Here is a 15,934-nt window from a genome sequence, read left to right on the forward strand (position 1 = left end):
ATATTTTAAAAATAGTAATATGTACGTTTTTTTGTATATTATGAATCGATGTAAAAAAAGCCAATTAAAGTGGTGATCATTAATATCCATCCATTTACTAATATTAATCAAATAAAAAAAAAAATTAATTAGCTTATTGTTTAAAAAGTTAAACAAGTAATCAACGTTCTTCATATAAATAAAAAACAGAATATTACTTTGTTCCTTATCGATCTAGGAAAATCGGAAAAATGTCAAAATCTTTCAATTAAGTAGCCAGACAGCAGTATAAAAAAATATAATTAAAAAAAAAACCAAAAAAATACTGAAAAAAAATTTTACAATTAAATTTCCAGGAATACTTACACGTTCAAATTCATTATAGATAATCTTTCTGATTTATATTTAAAATAAATAGGAAAAACGGAAGAAGCTTGAATTGGAATGAACTACAAACAGTCGATGCACATCCGCAAAATACCATTATCAATATCATACTATGTATAAAGAATAAAAAATACATATTTATCGTAAGTTTATGGTATATTAGAATTTTTAGATATAAAAGTATAAAATACAATATTTAATTTTGTTATTTATGGTATAATAATAATATCATAGCATATACAAGATGATTCATTTAACAAAAACATTGATTATTTAAAAAAAATACAATCGTTTTCGAGATATTTAATTTCAATAATTTTAAGTTGTTACAAAACAACATTTTTGGAGAAAAAAATTATATTATTATTATTTTTTCTATCATTACAATTTTCAAGTTAATACTTAATACTTTTAAACAGGATATTATTTATTTAATAGGTATATAATGTATATATATATATTATTTCAGAGTATTTCAAAATCAAATTTTGGACACATAATTTATTAGTTATATCTATTAAAAGTATTAATACATAGTTTATATGAGCGGAGTTGTGGACCAACATTTTTCGGTGTACCACATTCCACGACACTCATAAAAACTTTAAATAACTGCAAGTATAATATCCATAAACTACTCGTTAAAAATCGATTTTTTTTTGTATCAAATTACTTCAAAGAATATTGTGTTTTGGTACAAGGAATTAAAACTGTATGTTGTCATTAAAATAAGTATAAAACAATTAAAAAATGACAACAATACATTTTTTTTAGGAATATCTATTTATTTTAAAAAAAAATGTTATTTTATAACTATAAGAAATTATGTAACGAAAATATATTCAAAAATGTTAATAGTTTTTGAAATAATGAGTTTCTTATATTAAATGTATCACTTGGTATTATTCTATTTGTCACGGTCGGACGGCTATACTACTATACTAATAATTATAGTACGGAAACTGGAGAGTTTGTAGTAAAGCGCAATATTATAATCATGAGATTGTTAAGTGGGTACATCGTTAAAACGGGCAATTCAAAAGTTTAGAGGAACAAAAACAACGTTGGCTGTGTTTAAAAAAAATAGTCTGGTACAGGAATAACGAGAACGACCTCGTATGGAATACAATTTTGGTGGAACCATCGAGATATGCGTGTTTATGTATATACATATATACATTTATATATTTACCTACTATATTATGTATGAATGACATAAATTATTAAATTTTTATATTATTAAAAATAAAAAATAAAATACACAAATATTTCATTCGTTGAAAATTCAATTGAGAATACGAATATTATATGAATTTTAATTAAAAACTTTTTTAACAGGCGTTGTAAACTTATAATTATTATAATAATAATATTTAATAATTTTAACTATAGGATTTGATAAATCTATTTGAAAACTACACATTATTTTTTACGATTATAATTTTATTAAAATTTTGAAGAATAGTATGTAAAGATTAAGTTTTAATAATACTAAAATATGATTAAAAAAAAACGATTTTTCATCAGATGATAGCAATTAAAATATTATTGCGGGTTATTACATTTGAACGTCATACTCTTATATTTATATTAAAAAAGGTAGGTAGCTGTGTTTAAAAAAAAAATTATAATATTGTACAAAAGAACTTAAAACAGATGAAAACGGTTTAAATCCATGTGAAAATCCCAGTTTAATGAGTTTTTGTATGCGTACACATGTAGGTAGACTAAAAAAGTTAATATTCCTGAGCACGTGCCATAAAATTATCTACCATTTTTAATTATAAAACCTAATTAAATAATACGTCGACAATAGCACATATTTAAACAGATTCTTTACTAAAAATAAATAAAGTTAACATTTTGACTATTTCGCATTAGTGAATAAATAAATATAAATATTGTACGAGTCATAAATTGAAAGTTTAATTTTAATCTTCTTAGTTCTTTGCTTAATGGTTGAATACAAAACTGTAATTCTCATGGCTCTTCACCCGTTGTTCTTGTTGCAAACGTCTTGCATTTAAGCATATGCTGGTAAGAGTTGATAAGGAACGGCTGTCGTTTAATCGAAGAACTAATTCGGATTTATAACATCATATTTCAAATGAATGGACACATTGAAATGCCATTCCTCCCCCCCACTCAAACACAAGAAAATTCTAAATATAAAGTTGAAGTTGGACTACGACTGATTATTTTCAGGATGTTTCGAGGCATGAAATTACAGACTTAAGTATTTTTCCAAATATGTTTGTGTCTTGAAAGTTTTAAAGTTAACGTCTAAAGTAGTTTTGTGTAATGTAATAGACTTTATGGATTATTATTATAGAGTTCACTAAGTTCAAAAGCATTTTTACTATTTAAAGTTGAACTATTATCATGCACATTAGCACATTTGCCTTACATAATAAAAATACAATAAACATTTAATTGTAATTATTTTAAAAAAAAATGCAAAAGAAAATATTTGTATTTTGTATTCCATTTATTGCGGTAGAATAAACACAATTCTTTCGATGATTTTTCAAATCTATTGTTATAACTATAATGATATTATTTTATATGAATATATGATAATATAACAACAATATAGAGTCATTATTCAGATTAAACATTGTAAAATGTAAACGAAGTGAAACAGAAATCAGCTCTCCTTGTTTTAAAATAATGTTATTTAGTTATTTTTTTTTTAATTACTTCTTCTTCATTTTCCAGCTACTTCTATAATTAACCTCTATCTAAAAAACACTAATGAACTCATAAGGGTGTGGGAAAAACTTTTTTGCACAAGTTCACTGAAATAATTTTTAACTTTAGTTAGAATATTTAGTGGTTTTTATTTGTATTTAGTCATTTTGAAAAACAATAATACTCACGTGTTTCAAATTCCAATTGTATCCGGGGTGTCTCTACTTGATCGGAATTTATCACCTACCTGCCTTTAATACATTTATACACGGATACATAGCTATAGATTAAAATTTAACTGGGAAATAATTATTTTAATATTGACAGATGTAATATATGATATTATATATATAGTGTCTATATGACTACGTATAATATGTGATTATATACGACAGAAATGATTACGTTTGTCATCCATTTATTATATACGATTATTCCATTCCGTACAATTGATATCCGAAACTAATCGCACATACAACATAGGTAGATCTACACGAATTAAACGATTTAATTTACATATTTTATGTATGTACGACGTACATACTGAAAGTATTCATTGGTTGGTTTTAAAAAATGTGTCCTTTGATATATAGAAACTAAACATAATTAATATCTTCAGAAATCATGATAAAACAAATTGTGTTCATGTACAATAATGTAAGACGAATGCAATGAATAAAATATATATGACAACCTCATCAAAATGATATTCTTATTATAATGATGGGTACAAAAATGTTTTTGATAATTCTTCGAGGACTCGTGCAACCGCAAACACGGCATGTGCCACACAAGGGATTTAATTAAAAGTAACCGCATTCGGCTTTTTAACCCTTTCATTCTCTGTGCGCCGATTTATAATAAAACAGAATTAATGGATTTAATGTGTTTGGCTGTAGTGCATAGAAGTATTAGGAAAGATGTCCCTGGACATACCAACCCGTCCGAAAATTTATGATAAATTCGGTTAATTAACTAATTGTGTTTTATAACGAAGGTAAAAAAAAAAAATGTAGATAGATTATATTATAATATTATGTATAATATACGTAAAAATGACCTTATGAAGATTAATAATGAAAAAGGTCTGACTCATTTTATATTCATGAAGTTTTCGTACACTGTTACCGTGAACGAATATTTTAGCAAACGTATTGTTTATAATCTAAATAATACGGAACAATTTATAAAAATATAAATGACATTTTACGTCGATTTACATTTGAATACGCTTATTTATTTAGCATTTATTGATTCTTCTCACTGAGAAATATTATTCAAAATTATTTATAGTGATAATGATAAATAAACGTTTTATTCCAACAGGAAAAAAATATTATATATAAATGTAATCAATAAAACTTTTTCCCGGGAAACTGGCAATGGTAAAATATATCAATCATTATAGAAGTACAATTATTTCATAGTATCAACGATTAATCAAAAAAAAAAAAAAAAAATCTAATAGAACGGTGCAAATAATACAAGTAATATTAATTACATATATATATATATTTGAAAATATTATAAGCAGTCAAATAAAAAAAAAAAAAAAAACATTTACAGTTATTCACTGATTAATATGAATTAATGTCAATCTGTTTTATAGGAATACATTTAAAAAGGGATTTAAAAACAAATTAACTCACAGAATTATTTTCAATTTAATATAATAATGCAAACATTTTATAATAAACTATGTATTAATATTATGATAAGTATTTTACGAATGTTCAGATAATATTTATAGTTTTTTTAAATAATTTAATGTTAACTATACCAATTTAGTCTTAGTCAATTTAGAATTTATTGTGTTATAGCTTATAATATTATACATAAATAATTATAAAAAGTACACATACATACAATTTAAATAAAATACAATGAAATGATAACTATATATAACTCAATTATATTTCTGATTAATGATAGTATTTTTTTGTAGTCTTACATGCACCAACCATATTTTATTTCTTTAATTGTGCTATACATAGTATTACTATTGTTATATTTTATTTGCTTTTTCGGCTTTGTATTAAAAATACGTCACGTATTATAACTTATAAGTCCTCACACTATTTTATCATTTTAGTTTACCTTGTGAATCTTAGTTTTACCTTTTCTGCAATGTACATAAATAGAGGTACTTAGATTTGCTTTTAAATAAATTATACAAATATTATTTTTAAAGTTTGTTAGTTTTACTTTATAATTATACAAGTTTTATTTTCAAAATATTATGTTTCAAAAAGTTTCAGGAGACGTCTATTGAGTGCTTGAGTGGTCGTTAGTAGGTAGTTGAAAACGTGTTTACAGTTTTTTAAAGTTAAAAAATTAGAGCTCTCATAGAAATATAATCATTAATATTTATTTATTTTTTTTACTAAGAAAATATATTTATTTAAATTTTAAAATAATTTTCTATTAATACTTATTTAACTTATTTTCAGATGCTGAGAAAAGCGATGATTATACCATTTGTACCTATTGGTTTTACAAAGATTTGTTTTTTTTTTTTATGTATTTTAAATGTGTATGTGTGTGTATTTATATTATTTGAAAAACAAACAAAAAATTAAGAAATAACGGGAATTTTAATCCAAATTCAATAATATTATTAAAATAATTGTTTTGTGATCACGGTTACTTATAAACTTTTAGCTTTCAAGTATATTATAAATTATACTAGATTAAATTTAAAAAAAATGTAGATTAAATTAAAAATATTACCTATATATTTATACCATAAACGTATTCACACTGTTTTATGTAAAGTACTAAGGTGGTATCGATTCAAAAATTAATTATTTAATAATATGGTATAAATATATATATTTTATTTTAACTACATCAAAGTCATATACCATGAAATACACTTAGTGATATTATAGGCAAACAGACTTTCCGCTTAGAATGGTTTTTCTTTTATAATTATGATATATCGTGAATTCAAAATTAACCGCCTCTAATAGTGAACCATTCCAAACCTAATTAACAGTAATGCAGTCCTCACTTGTATACTTGTTTTAACTTTTCTTTTAAATTTCTATAAAAAATGTATTTTATTTAATAAGGTAGATTATAGCTACTATTATCATAGGTGCAAATAGGAATTTTTATTTAAACTACAAGGTGCGAAATAATAATCAACTTAATTTATTTTCCAATAATTTTTCCTATTACAATTTTATTTTTGATATGAAAGCTTACATTTCTTCTTCGTATTAAAATGCATTCACTTTGTTATTATACAAATTATATCATACTATATAATATATAAATTAATGTTAATACCGAACAATTGAATTTAGGTGGATTGGTTTTTTTGTTATTTGATTGTTGCGATCTCAGTATAACTTTTATTCAACGTAAGCGAGTGTACTGTACCTGTATACTATTTATATAATAATATAAATGCATATTATTAAAGTAAATATAAAGTAAGCTGAATAGAATAGTATTTACACCATAAAGATTATACTATGAATAAAATATAAGCTTGAACAGGAAATACAATGTCACAAGGAATTGTTTACAAATTAAACTATGATCCTTATAAACGTAAAATTAAAATTAATGGTAAAAGAAAGTAGGCAGATGAGTACCGCTCTGCTGGTAGAGTGCCACTGTCGGATGAGTCACTATAATATTATGGGTATATTAAATTTGAGTTCAATAATTTATTATTTTATGCTAATCACTAAGTTTAGTTCATGATATATTTTTTTTGTTTTAGTTACTATTTAAATAATTTATTTTAATTTAGTATTACAGTAGTAATTTTTTCTTGAAAGTATTAGATTTATATTATTATTAGTATTTAATTATTAAAATTGTATGATTTCAGTATGAATTACTAATGAGGGATTTGATGTTAAATTATTAAGAATTTTTTCCCAACGAATAATTGTTTTTATCGATCTTTATGCTTAATCACCCTTAAGATTTTAGATGATAGTGTAGCACTATTGTTAAATTATTAAAGTATCTACCTATTTAGTCTTCCAATCAATTTTACTTGTTATATTTAAATACATTTGAACTTATTTACCATCATTTTGTAGCCTCGTCTTTAATATATCTATTATAAGCTATGACAAACAAGACTTCGTTACGTCAAAAGTAAGTTAGTAAAATTCCATACTTGTACAATATGTACAATACAAACGATAACAACTAAGTTTTGCTGTTAAATGTCAAAAATGTATTATTATATTGTGTTATTTGATTTTAGAGATCTCATATTTAAACAAACATTTCTGATATTTATTTTGCATTTAAATCGATGAAGATAGTATAAATAAACTACATTATTTTCTTTCAATTTTGGCAATTCCCAACGAGCCTGACGTTTACAAACGATTTTCCTCGTTACGGACGGTGTTCAAACTGTGAGCGGCGGTGATTTCAACGTAAAGACATGAAGCTTTTGTGCAGCCGTGCTGATAATAACTATAACCACAATATTATTTGAATTCTTAAATGTGTTTATTATTTACATTGATTATAATCAGTATTGGTTCAATGTTACGCTACAGTTTACAATGTTACTGGTCATCGACGAAATACCAATATGACAATGACTGTGGTTAACAGATGCAATCAAAAAGTTTATATTTCATATTATTATTGTAGTTATATGTAAAATTTCAATATATTTGTTTATATAAAAGCCAAATTTTTAACGAATATTTAATTAGCTATGAATAGATATTTAAAGTTTGAATGAATTGAGCACAGTGATGGCTTATTTGGGATATTCCGAAAAATGATGATCCTATGAACAGGGTGCTCATAAAAACGTAAAATACTTATAACTAATTGTAAATATTTATTTATTAAAAAGTATAAGCTGGTAGACCAATGGCTACATTATAGTGCATTATATTGTGTATATATATACTAAAAGTATAAAACTCACAAGATAATATTTTCAGTTTACAATAAAGAGAAAGTTGGAGCTAATTGGCAATATGCATTCTTTTCGAGATGATCATTAGTAGTGTAGTTAATGCTACTTATAGCAACATAGAGCGGAAAAATATATGGAACATTGAAATCAACGTAAGCAAGGATATTTGGTAAGTCTATTTTACCTGAAAATAACTTATTAAGACAATCATAAGTTCTTATACATATATCAGCTGGTTAGGACAAATGTAATGAAGTAAGAATAGGGAGTAATCATGTGGTTGGTGATTAATTTTAAGTATGCATCCAGCAAAATAAAATAATGTACGCTGATAATGCTCTAAAAGATAACTTTAGTTAGCTGTATGCTAATCTCATAATACAGAAGCATATTAAAAGGTTAGGTTAGGTACGAGAGCGTACTAAGACAGTATAAAGACTTAATAGGTTTATACTTTACACTTTATACATAGAAATATTAAAAAAAATTCTACATCGGTCATAAGATCAATAATGTTTGTATTCATTCAAACGAGTAAAAATATAAAAAATATTGTTGTATATTAAATTCGAATTATGTAAAATTAAATAAATTCTACCAAAAACACCAATACTTTTTGTGTAATCTTTACAAAATAATCACTCAATATATTATTATGATGAAATATTGTTTTATTGGGATTTTTTTTTTTTTTTAATTACCTAGCCCTGACCAGCTAATTTTAGTTTATTTGATTAAATGTATGGTTAATAAAATGCGTAAATTCTAACGTCGTAAAATTGTTGTCACAATACTATGGTCAATGCGTATTGTGTATACATATAGTTGCCTACATAATATAGCTCAGTAGGTACCTTTAAAGACTATAATACCGTTAAAGTAACAGCTTTATGAACTTTGAAGCTTTTAATTTTTATTAACAGTTACAATTCTAGACGTCATTAAAATATATAACACGCGTATACGTACGTGTATACCGTACTTCGTAAGTTGTCAGGTAACCTCTGTCTAGTACACATCTATATATGCAATATATATTACTACAGTAGCCGGCAGTTTAAATAAACCTTCTGCGGCCGACTAAATACGAGTAAACAAGTGCGAAGGCTCATGGAGAAATCCTCCTACTCATGTGGTACGTTCTACCACCGTTCATATCTTTCTCCGTGGCCTTTACTACGCACCAGTATAAATATTGACTTATGCAACGAGACTTCCTTACATTATAATAATTACAACCTGTCAATCGGAACGATTGCTTTTTTTCGATCGCTTATCCTTTAAACGTCAGTTTTTACGGGGGGTCGAACGAAACTCAGCTGTGGCTTGCAACTCGCCCCCTATATGGTTGTGGACTGTGTTATACACAGAGCCTCCTTTGCTGTTGGTTAAATATGAAAAAAAAAAAGATATTTTTTATTATATTTGTATTTTTCGGTTGCGAAAAATGTGACATCAGCATTATATGAGCACAGCGATGATGAGGACTGATAATAAAACGGTAATATTATTATAATATTTCAAAAAAACTAAATGTAGTTAAAAACTCATAAGTCACTAAACTGTAAAAAACGGCGTACCTATACATAATTTATTTAATGAGGGGACAAACGAAGGTTAACAAGTTCATCCCTGTCCTTTATTTGCCTATATTATTATATTGTATTATAAATGTTAGGTATTATATGATAATTTTGATCGTTTATGTTCAATTATTATTATTGTCATTTTCAGCGATTTGATCGACACTTTTAAGATTAAAACTCAATAACAATTAACCAATCATAATTATATCTCAGTATAATCATAAAAAAAAAAAAAATTATAATAAACAAATTTTAAATATCTGTCTTTAAGTTATCTTAGAATATCTCTTTGTGTGTTATCCATTCGGTGCAGCCATTGTTGACAAGTTCTCGGTGATTAACATTTTAGATTATTTACATAAGCGTGTTGTTTTATTGAATTAATTATGTATGCTCGGGTAATCAATTTAATGTAGTTTTATTTTATTTCACGCCAATAAAATTATTTTTTCTTTATTGTGTCGCTGACTGTATGTTATGAAAATAATTTAATTTAACATACGGTGAAGCTAAGCAACAGTCATTTTGTTGTACATACAGCACTTGTGGTATCATAATATAATTTTGTCTAAACATTACAAAGATATTACATTGTTTATAAATTAATATATTATTATTATGCGTATTTTTATAATACTTTTCATCCCACTACCTATAAATTAAATTTTCTCTTTATTTTTAGTCGTAATTATATTATGTAATGCCTGTGGAAAACACCTACAATACTGGCCTCGTACAATAACTTTTCATAAGGAGGTTTCTAGTAATTAAAATACCTACATGTTAAAATAAAAAAAAAAACAATAGATTGAAACAACCTAATTTCCAGTACATTTTCATACATTTCAAATGAAATATTATCGATAAATTAAACGATATTGGTTATAATAGGTAAACAACTTGTAGTATACAAGTATATATAAATCGTGGAAGCAAGTAGATTATTAATTTAGTTACACAATTATCTTGTTAGGCAAATAAATAAATACGCTTAGAAAATATTAAGTTGTGGAATTAGTATATTAGAATTGTTTTTTATTAGGTAGCCATTTAAATTGTACTAATTAATAGCTTAGCGATTTGTTTGATTAAACAATATTAACAGTGATAAATATATCACTATATAATACGACGTAATCCATACGTAAATAACCATGTAATTAAATTCTTATTTTAAAATACTAAACGGCACATAATTACTTTTCTTGAGAAAAGCTTACAACTTATACTGTATTATAATCGTAGGCAAGCCCACGAGTGCAGCAGACCGTTCATACGCATCTGCTCCTGCATAATCTTTTCTGACATTCAGAAAGGATTTAGGTTGGTGGGCCAAACATTATTATAACATTACATATCTATCGTCTACACCTTATAACATTGAGAATAGTCATGAATCATATTAATATATTCCTTTATTTTTAACAAAATTATAATAATTTCATTATAATATCATACGTTACAACTCGACAACAATATTTTGTTTAAAAATATCATAACAAAAACAATTAATAAATTAAATATAGATATGTGCATAATTTATATATACTTTATTAAATAATAAGTATATAAATAAATAAAATAATAAATATACAGACAATTAATGTAATTTGAAACTAAATACAAATTCTATTATAGCTTTTGTAATATTGTATTATATTTATATTATATTCTATATTAGGTTGTTAGAGTATGATTAATTTTGATGTTATTTGTATTTATACTATTTTAGAAAAAAATTTCATAATGTTTTTATTAATCAACCCATTCAAAGTATATTTGATTTTTAATTGGAAACGTTGGGATCGCTATAATAATTATATTTAAATATTCATTTTTTGATTATTTTGATATTCGAATAATTTGCTGATTAGTGACGTTATACCTAGTACCTACATAATACCCACATTTATTTTATTTTTTTCAATCACAACACAAATTTGTTTTATAATTACCTAGGTGTTATATAATTTAGAATATAGTTATCCTAGTTTAGACATTTGTCCTGAAACTTGAAAGCAAACATAATTAAAGTTATAACTAATGTTAAGTTTATATTCAAACACGCTATGTGTGTACACAATATGTTATTACTTCACTAAAGATAATACAGTGATATAAACCATTATATATTCTATATAAATATTTAGGTATACATAAGGTGTAATATACATGTAATAAATATACCATTCACACACACACACATATATATATATTTTAGGGTTGGTCAACTTGCGGGTCGTGTCTTATTTATACAATTTTTGGTATACATCTATAAAAATTTATCAAATTACATAAAATGTATTTATAAATTATAAGTAATTTGGCTTTTAGTATCATTATATTATTTATTATTCATGTGTCTCGAGAAAATATTCATACTAGTATGTGAATTCTAGTATATGAGATATGTTTATTACGTAATTACTCAACTAAACCTTCATAGTTGACAATAATACTAATAATATTATCTAAATTATTTTAAATAAATTAAATAAATTAAATATTAATATAAGATCATATTGGTATTATTCACTAGTCTTAAAATATATGCAAGTAAAATTGTTTTGTATCTAAGTTATAACTAACAAGTGATAACTACATATTATATTTAATTCAATAAGTTAATTATTTACAATAATATTCACCTTAGTTTTTAAAAACCGAACGAAGTACAAATTTGAATAATACAGATATATATATTATATATTACTATGTATAGGTTTATTTATATTTTACTTACTATTTTAATACGACTGATGTAACATTCAATAATTATTAATAGAACTAATTCATTCTAAGTAATTCTTAGTTTTGAAAAACAAAAATAATATCATTAAAATAATCTTTATATTTCCAACTTGTTTTACGGTTTGGAAGAACCCAAGATCGTGGAAAAAAATTATTTGTGAAAATGCAATATTATACTCATGATTATTACTTCTATAAATAAAAATGTATTTATAATTAACATTAAAACTATTTGTAATGTTTATACGGTTCTTATGAAACTATTATTTATTAATAATATTAAACATATTGTGTGAAACATCAATGATTTTTAGGATATAATTACTATTTTGAAAAATAATTAAATTATATTTTCGATTATAAAATGCTCATTTACGCAACATGCATTATATAATATACATATTATAAATCATTTAGTCAGCATACATATTGTTTTTCTAAAGTAAAAGTTAAACAGTTAATTTATGTATTATCATAAAATAATGTGTTTTAAATGTATTATGTAAATGAGTACACGTGTAATAATGATGTATACTACGGTTACATTGTACCTAATAATATGATTGATTAAATAGTTTATTATAATATTGTATACAGTTTGTATTTATATTTCATGATCATTGAAAGCCGTGTGGAACTATGAAATTTCTATCTAAACATGTACGATAGGCGTCCTTGCGCAATTGAAAGTCAAGCGCATGCGCCAAAATGACACTGGGTGGTTCTGCTTTGGAAGGACCGCAGAGTGTGTTGCTATTCAGTCACGTTGCCGCGATGGTCTCGGCTACCCCTGTGCCGGTCAAAAAGCCAAGTCGAGTACGTAATAGAAATGATTAAAAGAAAAATAGGAACAATAAATTTAATAAATATATGCATTTTCCCCGCAGCATAAAAAAAAATTCTGTTCATTAAATGCATCATATATTGTTTTCAGATAAAACGTTATTTTAACGTCGACTATCATTTATTGATATGTTGTTTACTGGCGATTGCCGTGTACGCGAATACTCTGAATGCTGGGTTCGTGTACGACGACAAGTAAGACAATATGAATATTATTATTTTTAGAATATTATATTATATAGGTTCTGTTCATTTATATATCGAAGGGCACCCATTACCAAGTGTATAAAATATACGCGTATACCGATTTGTGATTATTTATACCATGGTTCCTTAATTTTAACATCTACAAGAATTGTATTAAAATACATGGAATAATCAATTTTATTTTATTAAGAAATGTATTACACAATAAAAATATTTTTTTTTCTATAATAATCTACCAATAATAATTTAAATTGCGCAACGTTCTACTACTTATTATATTAAGTCGACTTACATTTCTTTTTAAATTCAATTACTTATAAATAATAATAAAAAACGAACACTAAAAAATGATACCGATTCCATACTAATAGTTTGGTAGGTATTATTTTTATTTTCTAATTTATTGAATAAATAAAATATTAAATACTTTTATAACATAATAATTTTTTAAGTATCTTATTATTCAGTAAGAAATGAAAATCAATAGTTCTTTGATATTTTTTTGGTATTCTATAGAATACCTAAATATTAAAATAAGCATGGTGAATACAGAATAACAAATATTAATTTGATAATATATTATTAAGTAGTAATTATAATGTACCACATAAGTAGAAAAGTACTTATATATTACACAATAAATTAAAGTGCAAGGATATCAATCCCCAATATAATATATAATACCACACTCTTCGAATATATGACACTAAGTTTACTATTAAAAAAAAAATAATAATATAGTTGTAAAGTAATGATAGCGTCAACAAAATACATGCGTTATATTATTTAATGATATATAGCTTTATTACAAAATCTGGAAATGACATTGTTATTTTAATACGTTCTGGAACAAATCTTCAATAAATATTCCTATGTATTTGGAGACAATTTCAAGAAAACAGCGTTTTTGTACTTTAAGCCATAGAAATATTTGTGGCATTAGTTATAGGATTTATGGTAAGTATACCACTGTGTGGTAACATGGTAATGGGAAAAATGCAATCGTGTAATTTTCGATTACGTTTTTATTTTTATTTTTTGTGTTGTCCTTTTCCCGTTTAACTCGTTTTGTTTTTACCACTTTTTTATTTAAAAGTTTGGCGCACGTTACAGCATTATAATTTTATTGTAGTCAATGCAAAATTCCTAACCGTATAGCGGCAATTGCATTCGTCCTCTCTGCCACATATCGCATACAAATTGCCGCATTACAACGATAAAATCCCATAGACTAAACTAGACGATGTTAATATGAAAATCAAATACGAAAATTATCCTAATTTTGACTCAAAATCTTATTTATAATAGTAATAATAACTATAAATCGTGATATTTAAATTGGAGCTAAGAAACCATGGTATTATGCATTTGATACCTTATATAGCTTAATAATACACTGGTTAATATAATTTATTAAAGCCTATATTCTGTATTTTATAGATAAATTAGTAATTTACCTCGGCTTAGTACATATACCACTTACCAATCACATTTTTATTTTTAACATCTGTTATAGTAGTTATATATTAATGTAACTGCGTAATTTCTATAAGTTTTCTATTTAATATTATAACTTACAAATAGTGTTAATTTTAAAACATATGTAAGTATTATATTATAATGTTTTTACATTTGAATTCGATGCTTTGTATTATTTATTTTATTATAACTATTATTAATAATAACATGTAAGTTTAAACTTTTAAAATTAAACGATTGCGAAAATGCAACTCTTCATTTTTAAATAAACTAACAAGTTTCACGTGTAGCAGTAAATATTATAATATTTGTGTTTAAATGCCTTTCAACATTTTTAAAAACTACACTATACTTAATACAAATAAATAATTATGAAACTGATTGTAGAAATTTATTAGTTACGTAAATGAAAGTTGAATTAAATTATTAATTAATTTTTTAAATTTTAATGAAAAAACTAAATTTTATACTTGTTTAAGTATCACAATTAATGAAAAGTTATCATTTTTTTATTATCCTTGTATAGTTGTATATAATATAATATATACACTATTTACTGTTTTTGATCATCTATAATAATTCTTTGATAAAAATAAATAAAATGAATCATCTGATTTTATTAAGTTTAATTATTGAATTGTTTTACAATGTACAATATAATTATATTGACCCTTTTAAGCCTTTTATGATTAACACAACGTATATGAAAACTTTTACCAACTAAATAATTTTAAATAGTGAGTTTTCGATTTTAAGTTTATAACTGCTTTAAATTAAACTATATATTTATATTTTTTTTATACATCATAGGTTGTTGAATTATTTATACATGATTATAGAATTATGTAAATTGATCATTCTTCTTATTATATTTATAAGCAAACTAAAAAATAAATAAAAAAAAAACCGTAACATTTTATAAGTTAATATTAGGTAATTTATAAATATGTAATGCTTTTTAATTTTGTTTAAAAACTTTCAAGTTAGTTTTAAATGTTTTTGTATTCAGAATGAATCTTAAAAGTAATTTTAGCAAATGAAAATATTAACAATATTTATTCATTGTACAGTTAACCAGTTAACCCGAATAGGCATTTAT

General features: G+C 24.3%; 1 protein-coding gene across 1 annotated transcript in view; it reads left to right on the forward strand.

Annotated features, from left to right (window-relative positions):
- The first annotated feature begins 13,056 nt into the window (after positions 1–13,056).
- LOC113556769 (protein O-mannosyl-transferase TMTC2-like) overlaps positions 13,057–15,934 on the forward strand; it is a 76,930-nt gene continuing 74,052 nt past the window's right edge. Inside the window, exons 1-2 of the mRNA XM_026961909.1 lie at positions 13,057–13,122; positions 13,241–13,344. Of these exons, the coding sequence (XP_026817710.1) occupies positions 13,081–13,122; positions 13,241–13,344 (146 nt within the window). The 5' untranslated portion in view covers positions 13,057–13,080. The remainder of the gene's footprint in view (positions 13,123–13,240; positions 13,345–15,934) is intronic.

This window comes from Rhopalosiphum maidis, chromosome 4 (assembly GCF_003676215.2).
Source record: "Rhopalosiphum maidis isolate BTI-1 chromosome 4, ASM367621v3, whole genome shotgun sequence".
Taxonomy (NCBI): domain Eukaryota; kingdom Metazoa; phylum Arthropoda; class Insecta; order Hemiptera; family Aphididae; genus Rhopalosiphum; species Rhopalosiphum maidis.